General features: G+C 47.4%; 1 protein-coding gene across 6 annotated transcripts in view; it reads left to right on the plus strand.

Moving 5' to 3' along the window:
* The window catches only part of BRCA1 (BRCA1 DNA repair associated), a 78,159-nt gene that overhangs the window by 54,390 nt on the left and 8,566 nt on the right, over positions 1-15,203 (plus strand). For 4 of the 6 annotated variants that reach the window (XM_075911345.1, XM_006125702.4, XM_075911348.1 and 1 more), the window contains 4 exons: positions 1,402-1,456; positions 5,043-5,116; positions 5,660-5,720; positions 7,818-9,031. In XM_075911345.1, coding sequence (XP_075767460.1) covers positions 1,402-1,456; positions 5,043-5,116; positions 5,660-5,720; positions 7,818-7,927 — 300 coding nt within the window. In that variant the 3' untranslated portion in view covers positions 7,928-9,031. The other 2 variants (XM_075911347.1, XM_075911346.1) reach the window with 2 other exon arrangements.

A 15,203-nucleotide genomic window follows, 5' to 3' on the forward strand; every position in this document is an offset into this window, starting at 1 on the left:
GAAAGTGCTGAGAGGCAGGAAAAGTTGGTATCTCCAGAAGCAAGGTGGATCTAACATCGTGCTGGAGTTTTATGTCAGTACTGGCTTTGGAGGTAAGTGTGCCACATTCTGTTGTTCACAGCATTTCTGTAGCATCTTGGTTTGGTAGTTGTGTGATGCCCTTAAGATATCGGGATCAGTGCGATGTTCACGTTATGGCACTTCTAAATGTAGTGCACTTCTTGGATGTGTTTGCTTTGACTTTCTGACGATAACACTATGAGGGCTGGGTGTGGTCTGGCAACTGTTCTCTCTCCCAATTAAGAGTGGGTCATTGGAACTTGAGAAATCTTTAAGCAGCTACAGTAAGTGTTGCAGATTTTCATTGAACGATTAAGCATGTAGGTCATGGAGCAAGCATTAACTGCAAAATACAGGTTGAACCTCTCTAGTCCAGCACCCTCAGGACCTGGCCAGTTCTGAACCAGAGAATTTTCTGGACCATGGGAGGTCAATATTGTCTAACAACATTACCAACACTTCCACTGCTTACTGGGCTCTTGGAAGACATTTTGGGTTAAATTAGAGCTAAATAACAGAACACAGAGAACAACACTGAGAGCCAGGACTAGTGGCTGGAAATAAACTCTGAGACCTTGGAAAACTTGGCCACACCCACAAGTGGACATCTGGCTCATTAAAATCATGCCAATCCATGGATGTTGCAGGACCAGAGTGTGCTGGGCTAGCAAGGTTCAACCTGTACCTCTCTCCTGCAACAATAAATTATTTGCATAGGAAAGAAAAAACTTAATTCCTTGTCTGTAGGCCACTGAAGAGAGGGTGGTTGACAGGAATTTCTGTCTCTGAAACAATTTTTGAAATAATTCTAGAAGATTCCAAAAAACTTACTACAGGCATGATACATTTCTAGTGTCCATGGGCAATGCAACACAGAATGTCCGTTTTAAATGAACCATTTAGCAGTGAGGACATCCATTGAGATTCAAGCTGTAAGCATAACAAATAAAATGTCTGGGATATATTTTCTTAAATATACAGGGTGGGTAGAATACATTGGGAAGTGACTTATGCTAACAGTCACAAGAACTAACCTTTCCCAGAGTTTACCTGCATGCTGCTGTGTAGGGGAATCCACTGCTTTCATTCTTCAAACAGCTTTGAGAGAGACAGACAGACACCCTTTCCCGTCTTACAGCTAGTCCTTGCTTGGTGTCAAAACATTTGATTTGTGCACTACAAGGAGACTTTACTGCACCATAGCTGCTTCACAAAGCATAACTTGGGAATCCCAACTCTAGAGGGACCTCTTACATCATTGTAATAGAACAAACATTTCACTCAATGTCCGTTCTACCAGGGAACCACATACCCCTTGGTAACGCATGCCTTGTTTTTCAGCTCTTCAAAGACTTTGAGATCTGTTGCTATGGCCCTTTCATCGATATGCACACAGGTGAGGAACTCTGGATTAAGGGGATGTACTGTCATTTCTAGAAAATATCTGCAATGGCCATTGCAAATTCTCCAGAATTGTTGCTTTTTCTGGCTTTTCATGGCCAGAAAAATATTTTTAGCACTATTTAATCTGCAATTTACAGCATAGCAAAATGAAACATATGCTAGTTATTTTTTTCCAGATTTATCTCCTTAAGTCACATGAGACTGCTTGACTTTGGTGTTGTGTGTGGGGTTTTTTTTTAATGTTTATATATATTTTAAAAAAAAAGCTTGGAAGCAATTTTTTGTTTCAGGAGAGAGCTCCTCATATGATACGCATTCTGTCCACTGCTGATCTCAGTAGAATTCCAAGACTCTGGTGGTGGCACGCCGCAAAATAAAATAAGATTTGATTTTATGGACCACGTTGGAGGCATCTCCCCAAAGCACTTGCCCTGTGACTAGAGGCCCTAACAAATACAGTGATGGCCTGAAGTGCTCCTTATGGCACAGACATGTGTACAGTAACATTACTAATTTGATGGTGTATTATTCTTTTTTACTATAAGTCCTATAGAAATTCCTATAAGTAAACTGTGTACAAGAGAGAGAACTAGAGCCTGGAGGAGAATACTGCACACTTTAACATGATGGAAAGTAAGATCTCCAGGTTCTCTAATGCCCTCCTATTCTATTTAATACTCTTTCCGCCAGCAGCAAATGAAAGCACTAGAGGGCTGTAATAACTAGAGTACAATGCAGCAGCGATGGGGTCAGAGCAGCAATACAAGAGTCTTGACAGATCTGGCACTTAAGTATTATTTTTTAACTGAATGTGACAGGTCTCAGTCCTCTAAACCAGGGGCAGGGAATCTTTTTTGGGTCAGTGGGACCTCTGACCCACAGAAAAATCAGATAGGGGCCGCACACAAGTGAGAAGCAAAGGAACAAAGCCACACTGATGTGGCCCCTTCTCCCCAACTGAGAAGGAGAAAGACCCTCCCCGCATTCCCCTCGCACACCAAAACCTAAGAGGACCCAGGCTAGTTGATTTTGTGTGCTCCAGCCCCACAGTGGGGTGATGGAGAGCTGGAATTCCTGTGTGGGCTCTCCCATGCTGGGGGTGTACCCTGAGCATCAGGGGCTGGATCCAGGCAAGCCGGGGACTGCGATTCCTCACCCCTACTCTCAACTATCAGAAATATCAAAACTAGATTGTGTCCCCCTCAAACTGGGCTATACGTTACACGGCGTGTAGCTCCTCTGAAATAAATATTACTTGTGGGGTCAGGTGCGTGAGCCCAGTCAGAGATGGAAAGAATCTAGTCTCTACTGGTCCCATTGGCCCAGGTGTCTACAGCAGACTGTTCAAGTCTTATTGCTATTCAGTATGTGATTTTTAGAAGAAACTGCTTGTTCATGAAATTTGGCATTTTGGGCTCTGCTCCCTGATTGTCTAAAGATTTTGCACAATGTCTCTAGGGTTGCCAGGTGTCCAGTTTTTGACTAGAACATCTGATCAGAAAGGGATCTTGGTGGCTCCAGTTAGCACTGCTGACCAGGCTGTTAAAGGCTAGTTGCTGCGGGGCTGGCAGGCTCCCTACCCGGCTCCTGACAGTTCCTTGGGAAGTGATTGGCATGTCCCTCTGGCTCCTAGGCATAAGGGTGGTCACGGAGGCTCCACATTCTACCCCTGCCCCAGGTGCCAGTTCCACAGCTCCCATTGGCTGGGAACCGCAGCCAATGAAAGCTGTGAGGGCAGTTCCTGTGTGCAGGGAGCACCATGCAGAACCCCCTTGACTCCCTAGGTCTTGGAGCCAGAAGAACGTGCTGGCTGCTTTCCAGAAGTTGCCTGAAGTTAGTGCCTCCTCAAGTCTGCAGTCCATACCCCTTCCTGCACTTCTACCCCAGCCATGTGCCCCCTTCTGCACACTGAACCCCTCAGCTCCAGCACAGATCCCCCTTGTATCCCAAACCCCTCATCCCCAGAGCCCTCACCCCGTTGCGCACTCCCAACTCTCTGCCTCAACCTGGGAAAGTGAGCAAGGGTATGGGAGAGCGAGCGAGCGAGTGATGGAGGGAGGAGGTGGAGCCTCAGGAAAGGGGTGGGGTAGAGGCAGGCCAAGGGCGTTCAGTCTTCTGCAGTTGGAAGGTTGGCAGCCCTAAATGTCTCCCATTCCCTTCAACGTCTGCCTTTGCCACATAGGCTTAGTCTACACTGCAGGGTTTTTGCGCAAGAAACCTTATGTAGAAGAGATCTTCCGCAAAAACTTCTTGCGCTAAAGCCGTCCAGCCCTCAAAGCGCATCGCTTCGAGCATCCACACTGCATGGACACTCTTGCACAAGAAAGCTCTGAGAGCCATTCACAGAATGACCATCAGAGAGCCTGCGCTTTTGGGGATGGGGGTTTCTTTCACAAAAACCCCTCTGGAGCGTCCACACCTGCCTTTTTGCGCAAGAGCTGTAGCGCAAAAAGGAGATATTGCTTGTGGAGAGAGGAATAACTCTATTGGCAGAAGCCCTCTGTTCTGCCGATTTACTTGTGCAAAAACACACTTGGGGTGTGGATGCTCGACCAGTTTTTGCGCAAAAACTTAGTAGTGTAGACATAGCCATAGTGTTTTCAGAAGTAATCCTTCCATTCAGAGTCTGAGTTTCCTGTTCACTTAAAGGCACCCAGATGTCTCTTTCTTTGGAAAAAGTTTATGTGCAAATCTTCAATAGTTAGAAGTTCTTTGAGTGCTTTTCTGAGACTGAGACAGCTGCTGTGCTGTTTTATCTTTTTCTAATCTTACAAAAGAGCAGTTGTAACAAGTAAAACACAGATTAAAGTCTGCAGTAATGGATATAGGTAACATAGGTGGAAGGGATTGCAGATTTGTCATTACCTTAAAGCTTCAGGTTTGTGGAGTCTCTTATGAAGACAATTAAGCAGCAAATTTCCGGCTAGACTTTTCAGTACTAGAAGCACATACCTTCCCCCATCTTTGCTCTTCATTCTCTTCCCTGCAACAAGCTCTGATTTGTCCAATATCGCATTTATTTCTGACTGGATGAATTATCCCCACATCTCTTGACATTTACAGTAATTACCACCGTGTGTGTAGTGCTCACTCCTAATGCTGTGATGAGCAATTACAGGCTCCTCCACTTAGGAAATTTTGTTATGTTCCCCCTCCCCCCACCTAGAGTTCAGCAAATTAATGGGAATTAAACACTCTGGCTAGTTTGTGTTAATGAGACGTTATCACAGATCTCTAACATTTGATTCCAGTTGTGATTCCAGGCATTAGCTCTTTGAGATGAACTGACTGGCAGTGTGTTTCTGGGGGCTGTCTGTTTTCTGTCTGGATCCCTCACTCCCTGAGGTTCCCATAGTGGTGGTCTCCCTGCTGAACAAGCTAGGATAGGTCTATAGTAATAAGTAAGAGCAAGACTCTCTGTTTTCTGCGTATGCCACAAACGTTTAGAGGATACAATTATTTCACTTGTAACAACCCCACTAGCGAGGGGTGGAGAACCAGGGCTGGGTCTCTGACTTGTTGGTCTCAGGGCCGTGCGGAGCATAACAGTAACGTGCTACTTTGTCTGACTCATTCAGGTGATTTAGAGTGGATGGTGGAGCTCGGTGGCGCCTCTGTGGTGAAGCAGCCTCACCTGTTCACACACACAGCAGTAAGTATTCAGTGTTGACGCGTCTAAGGTGAACGGTCCCATTGAGTTTTATCCCCATAAATACTTAGTGATTTTGCTGCTTGTAAACGACTGATGTATCCAGCTATAAATAGAGGAAGGTTTGGCTCCCACTTCTGTGACGATGTTGCTGAACCTTGAGGATGATTGATCGTGGAAGCTCTGTTGACCCTCCCCGATTGCAGTGCCAGTAGGGCCAAGAGACATGCTGGTCTTGCTGTTTTGAGGTTCACAGCGCACTGTCATCTCCTTTGAAGCCAGAGGTGAGCCCAGCTTTCTGTCGCTTAAAGGCTCTGGTGCAGTAACTTATAGTCACCAAGTCTCCCTGAACAGCAGCTCTTGTAGCATATTCTGACAAAACTTAAGCTGTTTTATTTTTCCTCCTCTTGATTCACTCACTGGAGCAATGCAGCGAGGCAAAGAATTCACAGTTATTGCTATCTGTGAGCAGACAGGAAGGATTGATTTTATGTGATACAAATAATGGTAGCTATTTTTATCTTGTTTCTTATCTTGAAATCCTAGAACTCGACTGCTGTAGTAGTTGTACAGCCTGATGCTTGGCATGAAAACGCAGGGTACAGAGGTAAGATTGCGTGGAGCTCTGCATTGCTTTGTACGTGGCGAGTGATTCCACTGGTTTGGGTAAAAAAATAGTAGTAAGGTTCTCTAAAACAGCGGTTCCCAACCGTTTGTATACTGGGGACTGGCAAACACGTTCTCAACTTTTGGCAGAGCAGCAGTATTTTATTTGTGTATTCATTATGCACATGGAAAATATGCAAATAAACCATTTCCTGTTCGCCAATATGTGCCCCCCACTCCCTTATACACTCCAACCCTGACTCCTGTGCCCCCCCCCATTATTTTATTCAGCCCCAGCAGCCAGAGCAGCAACCCACTGGGGGGAGCAGGTTCCAGCCCCCCTGCCAGAGCAGGCCTTCCCCCATCCTGACACACAACAAGCCACAGCCCCCACCCTCTCATTGGAGCCGGCCTCGGCCTCCCCCTCCACGCAGCCGCAGCAGGTCAGCCCCCCAGCACGTCACCACTGAAAGGCCCTGCCCCCCCTCCAGAGCAGACCCTCCCCCCTGCCAGAGCAGTCCCTGGCCACGCATCATGCGGCTGCTACAGGTCCTGGTCCCCTGCCAGAAAAGGCCTCAGCCATCCACCACGCAGCCTCCCCTCCCCAGCACCGCAGCTGTTCTCCACGTAATTCCGCTAGCTGGGCCTCATAGTGGCTGCCGGAGCTGGAACCAGGGCCACCGTGAAGTTGCCCCAGTAGGAACAGCCTCACCACGACCCCAGCGCCATTCCTGCCCACTGCGTGGTGGAAAGGAATTCCCTTATGGGGAACCCCAGCGGGGGCGGGGAGCACTAGGCAATGTGCCACAGCCCGGCAGGCAGGAGCTTGCGACCCATGATTGGGAACCGCTGCTCTAAACGAAGCAGAACAAATTCCTGTTATGTTGCAGCAGGCTGGGCCTAGCCAGAACAGTCTGCAGTGCGATAGGACTGTCTGTCTGGGCCGCAGCAGCCCCACCCATGGAAGGCTGGGCTGGAGGAGCCCTCTGCCTGCAGCAGACTGGCCAGTGGGACTCCAGCCATGGCAGCCTCTGCCTGGAGCAGCCCCCACCGTGCCTGGCAGGGGGGATCCCTGCCTCACTGAGGCAGCAGGGCTGCAGCCCTGGCAGGACCTCCGCCCCAGCTCTGGCCAACAGTTAACCAGTTAAAGGATCTAATGTTAATCGTTTTTAACTGGTTAACTGTTTCAATGGGTATTTACAGCCCTGCTTGAGAGTAAAGAAAGTCCTGGGAGGGGTTTGCCCAGTAGGAAGGCAGTGAAGAGATGGGGATGTCACCTAAAATAAACTGCCAGCCCATGTGTCCTGCATGTCTCCAGAGTCAAGTTGAACTGAAATGTATCCCTGGCAGCCAAGCTGCTTTTTAAAACATAAGAACGGCCGTACTGGGTCAGACCAAAGGTCCATCTAGGCCTGTAGCCTGTCTGCCCACAGTGGCCAGCACCAGGTGCCCCAGAGAGGGTGAACCGAAACAATGATCAAGCAACTCTTCTCCTGCCATCCTTCTCCAGCCTTTGACGAACAGAGGCCAGGGACACCATTTCTATCCCCTGGCTAATAGCCTTTTATGGACCTAACCTCCATGAAATTATCTGCATTCAGTCTTCTAGGCAGTGGTTGGGACAAAGGGATCCCTTCATTCCTCTCTCTCCTACTTCACCTACACTGAAAAATGGATGGAATCTGAGAGCTTTTTAATGCTACAGAAACCCTTTTGTACCACCCTCTCCTCTGAGTGTGTCTTCTCATGTCCTAGAAACATGACCTGCACACTGAATGTGTGCGTGCGTGGAGCAACCGAGAGCCAGTGGTTTGGAACTGCTTTTGCAAAGACTGCTAAGCCCTCGTCCCTCCGTTCATGTCTCTTGCACGGCAGTTTAAAGCGTTCCGGTGTAGATGCTGGCAGCTTGTCGAGGCTGTGAGCCAGCTACATTTTATGCAATGTCAGGACGTGGAGAGCAGTAACCAACCATGTTGCTGGTTTGGAATGAGATTTTTGAAGACTGTTAAGGAAAATAATGCTGAGCGAGAACAGCTGGCAGTCTGAATCCCGCACTGACCCCCAGAGATTATTCTCTCATTCCTGGTTTGTTTTGCAGCAATCCAACAGGAGTGTGATGCTACTGTGGTGACCCGAGAGTGGGTGCTAGACAGCGTGGCCTGCTACGAGTGCCAGGAGCTTGGGACCTACCTTGTGTCCCAGTCATGATGGTGCTGCTGCTCTTCCCTTCCCATTGCTCAGAAGTCCTCACCAGTGCAGACGCTTCAGGATCGGTTTTACGAGCCAGGGATTTTTAGAACATCTTCTACATCCTGTGCCTTGTAAGAAGCACTGTTGTTTCCAGACAAATTATCCAAAGACTTGCACCAGCCCAGAAAATATGTAATTCTGTCTGTGCACCGTAAAAGTTGCTTTAACTACTGCTCTTTAAAGACTAGGCTGTAAAACTTTTTGCCCAAAGCAGCCTTTTAAAATGTATCTAAAACGAGTCAAGCAAATGTCTCTTAACTGGGATTTAAAGTCAGACCTCCAAAGTGAAATGCCAATGCATTATTTACCATCCCATCCAGTTCCTGCCTATTTACTCCAGCGTGTTTTGGAGACATAACCATTTACAGGAGTTATATGGCGCTTGGGGCTTGAATTAACTCAGTGGTGCAAGTGCCATTTATCTCCCTGGTTCTGGTTTGTATAAATACCTACTGTATGTAGAGAGATGCTTATATCAACACATGGAAATACAGTCGTTTTGGGGTCAATGGTACATCAACTCACATTCTAGACTATAGAAACAGCTGATCTGAAAATAGCACAGACAGCTGTTTTGTTGTTAGTTGGCACTTAACACATAATTCCTCTATCCTAAAGAGTCCTCGATAAGAAAGATCTTAAAGAAGAAGCCAATGAGCTAACAGTCACTGACACGTTAAACCCCATCAGTGTCAATTTTAGTTCTTTTGTAGCATCCCAATGTAGCACTAAACAAGATGCATTTTCACATCCCTTCTACCTATAATAAGCCCTAAAAACACTTTGATCCTAATACTTTATGCCTGCAAAATGAGAGACCACAAGGAAAAAGAACATACTGCTTTTTGCCTGTTGCCAAGGAAGCCACCTCATAAATAATGTACTTTCCGAGCAGAAAGAGAAACTGTTTTCACAAAGTTGTATTTTTTAAAAAATTGTTTATAGTACAGTTCAAAGAATTGTTTGATACAATGACCTGCCGTCGGCTGGTCTCCACTATTTGTATAAAGTATATTTGTAAATGTTAGAATACACAAAGCAAATAAATGTAACTGGCAAGTATTTGTCTTAGTTGTGGAGTGCTCTGGGTGTGAATCAATCACTCAACCTTGGCACTGAGACACATATGGAAATATTTCCAAAGTTTAATCTCCTGACGATGGGGGAAGGTGGAGGAGGTGGCCAACTGGAAGAGATTTCATAATTGTAAATGGGAAGTTCAGAGCTGGAGACACGATGTAGGTTCCATCAAAATGAGAAGCAGATGTGTTATAAAGCGTCGAACGCAGGCAAATGTACGGTAGCTAGGGCTTGCTATGAGTAAGACGAGTCCTGGGAGCATTTGTCTCAGTCAGCTGATATTGCAGTTTAGCCTTTTATTTTTATTTTTCAAGCTCGTATGACAGTATTTTATAACTGTCCCAGCTGCTCAGCACAGCCTCACCTTCAGGCTGACATCCCTCTTATCTCTGGAGTCCACATTGGCTTTTTTATCTACCTTTCAAAAGATTGCAGCTACTAGGGGTCAATGTTGCCTGTTAGATGAGAGGGAAAGGCCAAGCCCCTCTCGCAGTGGCCACTGTGAAATTGTTCCTCTGATCCGGACACAAGAGCTGTCTTTTCTAGTAGGCAACGTAATAGTTCTGCTAGATTATTGTCAATAGGTACAACACGTGTGTGGTGCTTCCCTCCTCCTGCTGGGAAAAGCGGCTTTACGGGTGACCAGGTCTCTGGAGGCTGTTTCTAAGCAGTATGATGCGCATATTTTGTGTAGTAATGTGCATCTGAGTTAAGCTTTGAGTGAAAAGCTCAATTATTTTGAGAACCCAGTTGAGGATTTGTTAATTCCCCCCTTTCCATAACATTTAATTAAATCTGCAGCTTGCTCTTCCTCCCTGAGGTCTGTTGGCTAGTTTGGGACGCTTAGAACTTCATGGTCCCCAGATCACTTTCTCTTTCCTCCTCATCCAGTTTGCCATTTAAAAAAAAAATGAGCAGCTTTGGATCATCCTGGTAGCTGAGACCAGGTGCGAGTTCCCCCACTTCAGGTCAGGAAGGGCTGGGAGTCCTGCCAGGGCAGCCTCTGAACATGGGGAGCCTCACATCGCATAGTGATGACCCTCCCTCCAGCCCAAGGGCAAACAGCATTGAGTTTGGACCTGCTCCCAGGTTGTGAGTGTGAGCCTCACACTCAGAGAAGGACCCGAAGAGCCTGCAGAGCAAAAATAACTAGCGTCACCCAATTTAAAGTCTGGTTAAATTATATGGTTTCAATTAATTACAGTCATCACCTTGTTCCCCAGAATGAGGGGCTCTTAGCATAGATTCAGATTTCCTGTTGCATTGGCATATTTCATGGTATCTCTGGCTTGAGACTTTTCTGCTATTTGTGAAAAGGCTGCTTTCTGGCCAGGCGTCTTAGCATATAGGTGTGTAAATGACGAACTGATAAGCCTGGGCTTATTGGTTAATCCTAATGACCAGGGCTCAACAAATCGCTGTTTTGGGCGAGTAGATTTCAGCCGGTCACTCCATTCACCCCATTCACCAGTGCTGGTCTGGCGCATGCGTGGTGTGGGGCTGGCAAGTAGATCTCGCCACGGATTGTCGAGCCCTGCTAATGACCACATGCACTCCCTGGCCTTGCTGCCTCTGTATCATAGGCAGCAGCTGGGGGAGGAGGGAGTCCGTGAGGAGCTGGGTTTTAAGCCGGCTCCCCACAAGCTCGGGATCCTGCAGTGCTGCCTCGCCTCCCCCCACACCTCTGTGCTGCCGCCTCTGATAGAGAGGCAGCAGCAGTGGAATGTGAGGGGGGCAGGCAGGAACCGGTACACGCAGGGAGTTGGCTTTCAAGCCAGCTCCCTGCATGTGCTGGCTCCACAGAGCTGCCTACCCTAGGGCTGTTAAATTTAGTTTAATCAACGGAATTTCCATCGATTAGTCGATACGCGGGGAAGCTGCACGGGGGTTAGCTCTCAGCCCCGGGCGCGAACCTCGCTGCAGTTCTGCCTGTGAAATGTATTGAGCCTACCGGCGGTGGTAGACAGTGCTCCAATAGAGGCAGCAGAGGGGAAGGGACTGGTCGAAGGACCAGTTGACTGATAAACTTATGCTTATCGGATAGTAGACTGGTTGCTTACATCCCTAGCCTGCCTCCCCTCTCTTTGCTGTCTCCCACAGAGGCAGTGGGGGAGCAGCGGGCAGGAGCCAGTGCTTGCTTAAAACCCAGCTCCCCACAAGCACTGGGTTTGTGGAGATGTCCCCCTTCCCCCCATGCTGCTATCTCTGTATCAGAGACAGCAGTGTGTGTGTGGGGGGGGGGGGCGGTTTGCTGCTGTAGCCTCAGTCCACAGGGATCTCAGGCTCTATGCAGACAGGTGTAGCAGGGGCCCCCTGGAAGTGGGGCTGGGAGCATGCTAGCTGCTGGCTCTGCCTCTAGGGACTGTCAAATAATCATGTAACTGATAGGATTGTGTGTGGTGACACGATTAAACGATAGCTAACGTCCCTCATTCTGGCACAAGGCAATTGCTTAATGACCGAAACCGAGCTCCAGAACATAAGTCAGTTCTGCAGCTATACGACAGGCACCTGTCAGCCTGGAGCAGCGTGCAGCAGCTGAAAGCAGAACGGGCAGTGTCATCAGGACAGTCTGAGGTGAACCACTCCTAGGAATGAGGAGTGTGCGCCCTATTTGGTATCCTGTGGGGACGCATGTGCAACAGGTGAACCCCACAAAGATGCTTGAACTATCTCAGCTCCTCAGGGTTAGACACGGAACAAGATTATGGATGAGCATGAAGCTCCAGAGAAGCGTTTCCCTCTCCATGCTCCTGGATTTCTGGGGCTGTGCTTTGCCAGTGATTTATCGTGTGGTGTTATTGGGAGAAGTATTGTTGAAATGGTGTGATGTGGATTTCTGTTTGACCACAGCAGGGCCAGGGTGTATTCAGATCTCTTAACTAATCCCACCGACAGCAATCGGCACTCACTAGCTTGCATGGCATTGAATTGATTCAGAACTAACAAGCTTCCCTAGGATTCGAGCAGCAGGTATACATTTAACTAGCCCTCACATTTTACTCTCCGGCATGGAGAGGGCTGCTAATGGCTGTGTAAAGGTAGAACTTGCCCTTAGGTTCAAGTGTATCCAGTGATGGAGAAATTGGAAGATTCTTGAGAAGTAGCAGACTTAATTTAGCTGTCTCCCACCAGCAGAAAGGTCAAGCCAAGAAAGTTCCTTGAGAAGCAGCCATTGGCTGTAACTACCACTGCTAAAAGCAAATGCTGAAGGGAAGAGATACTCATCAAGGAATTAAATAATTTATAACCCCTGTAGTAGGGCATATGCCTGGTATAGGTCTGAAAATATAATTACAAAAATTCCTGAAGAAGCACCTAATCGGAGTAGATGAAAAAAATCTCTCAATAGCACCTACCCCGTGAGCGTATGTTGGGTTCCCCATGTCAGTCTGCACGGCAGGAAATGTGAGTTTTCATCCTGTGCCCCATCGGAGGACTGCCCAGTCAGGTGTTAGGAGGCCTCTCTCTAGTCCCTGCTTTCTGGCCAGGGGTTCAAAGTTTGCAAAGCTCCTTGCCTTTTACTCTGCTAATCCCAGCAAGCCAGATTGTCTAAAGGCCGGCACATGTGGTTTGCACTCCCAAAGCTAAAACGGAGGTATTGCTAGCAGTTATGAGTTAGCACACAGCTCTTGTTCTTAAGGTAACAGTATTACAGAGACACAGATTTAAGTGCACATGAAACAGAGCACAAATCTGTGGGTGCCCTTCTGAAAAAGTGGGGGGCCCCTTGGACACAGTGCTATCCACTTGCTGGATCAGAAAGAAGGCTTTTTAATGCCAAAAGCCTCTTTGCTGTCTGGTCTCTGCAAAATGCAGTTTGGACTGGTATATGCCAGCATCCTGGGGGGAGGGGAAGTAGAGGGGAACCTCTGGAGGAGTTTGCAATCTAATGGATTTTAGTTCCTTCCCGGCTGAAGTTGCAGATAGCCCCAAGCACACACTGATGCACAGCTATACAGCCTGGTCCACAAAGACAGGGCATGGAGTTGCAATATCTGCCACATCCCCTGCACCCATCTCCTCCCCAGAGTGCGCTAATCATGCCTCCTGCCATTACAGAAAGGCAACATGCAACAAACAGTCACATACAGGGGTGCCACATAAAGTGAGACACAATGCAAAATGCGGGCAGGGAACTGAAGGGATCCAAGTGATTCATTATAGTCTCAGCTGCCGTGCATTAGCACATACCTTTGCAGGTGTTTCCAATTTGCTGGCTAGGCCCAAGTCAGTCGGTCCGTGGGGTTAGAGGAGAACACCATGCAGCTAACAGTTCAAGCTGTTCCTTTTATGAAGCAGATGTGGTTTGAGATTTTTGCCTGTTGGAGAAAGTGAAGGAGGCCGCAGTGGAAAAGCAGATTCCACCAGCGAGGTGCTAAGGAAAGTGATTCTGGCAGGCTTTACAAGGTAATGCTCATGAAGAAGGCTGTTTAGGAGGACCTGAGGAATTGCCTGTGGCCCTGAATGTAGATTTTACAGGGAGCCAGTATGAACACAGCAAAGCCAAGCACTTGCCTCTTTGGAAGAGTACATCTCTGAGTTTGCAGAAATGGGGAAGACAGGCTACATCTACACTGGCAGCTTCTTGTGCAAGAACTCTTGTGCGGAAGAGTTCTTGTGCAAAACCTTTTCCAGAAGAGAGCATCTACACTGGCATGTGCTTTTGCACAAGAGATGTGCTTTTGTGCAGGAACATCCATGCCAGTGTAGACGCTCTCTTCCGCAAGAAAGCTCTGATGGCCATTTTAACCATAGGGGCTTCTTGCGCAAAAAATTCATGTTGCCTGTCTACGCTGGCCTCTTCTGGAAGAGCGCTTGCGCAGGAGGGCTTCTTCCTGAGAGGGAGCGTCCGAGTTCTCATGCAAGAAGCCCTGATTTTCTACAGTACAAAGTCAGTTTACTTGCGCAAGAACGCACGGCCAGTGTAGACAGGCGGCATGTTTTTGCGCAAGAGCCACTGTTTTCGCACAAGAACGTGCCAGTTTAGACACAGCCTAAGAGCCACAATTTTCAATTATTTCCCCCCCGACTAAGCATTTGCTTAGAAGATAAACTGCTTTGATGCCTTCACTTAAGATCTCTAGGGACAGTGTTTCAGTGTTTCCAAAACAGGGACCGGGGCAGTGATTCTTTGTGCAGAAGTCTGCAGTTTGTGTCCATTTGTTTTGCATGAAAGAGTTGGTTTTTCCTCACATGCTGAGGGTTTAGAACAGTGATGGCTGATGTTGCAACAGCACTTTCTTCTTGTAAATCTGCATGACGCTGGATTTATGGATTGGTGATTTGGAGGGGTATACGTTTTGGTGGATTCGTATTTATTTTTGGCTGTGGCTGGAATGTTTCCTTGCTGTCGGTGGCTACAACATACAGTGTAGGAGAAATAAGGAGAGAGAATGCAAGGAGAGCCAGTCAATTACTATTAAAATAACAAGAGGGCAAGGAGTCATCCTGTGGCACCTTAGGGTACGTATACACAGCATGCTTATTTTGAAATAAGCTATTTTGGATTTTTTTTCTACACTACAGGGAAGCCTCAAAATGAGTCCGAGGCAGGCTCCCCTAATGTGGATGCTCTACCTCAACTTAGAGACCCAAGAGGCACTGGGGAGTAATTACTTTGAATGGCCCGGGGGGGTCCTATTTTGAAATAGCAGTAGGGGGGACGCTCCACAGCTGCTATTTGGGAACAGCTATTTCAGAATAAGTGTTATTCCTCATAGAATGAGGTTTACAGAAGTCGGAATAAGCCGTCTGTTATTTTGAAATTATTTCGAAATAACGGAATTGCTGTGTAGACGCACCTTTAGTGACTAACCGAAATTTATGGAAGCATGAGCTTTTGTGGGTAAAACCCATGTCCTCACAGGAGTTGGAGTGGAAATTTCATCTGAGGATGTGGGTTTTACCCACAAAAGCTCATGATTCTATAGATTTTGGTTAGTCTCTTAAGGTGCCACAGGGCTACTCGTTGCTTTTAATGTGACAGACTACCGCAACTACCCCGCTAAGAAAAAGAGGGAGATTTTTGAGTGGTAGAATGACATTGGCTGCTGAAATTGCCAAGGAGATGGAGCCTTTCATCTGGTTCCAGTCCTGCTCTGATGTGTGGTCATGGAAGTCACTACCCTTAGGAAGTGAACTGGGAGGCATC

This window comes from Pelodiscus sinensis, chromosome 29 (genome assembly GCF_049634645.1).
Source record: "Pelodiscus sinensis isolate JC-2024 chromosome 29, ASM4963464v1, whole genome shotgun sequence".
Taxonomy (NCBI): Eukaryota; Metazoa; Chordata; order Testudines; family Trionychidae; genus Pelodiscus; species Pelodiscus sinensis.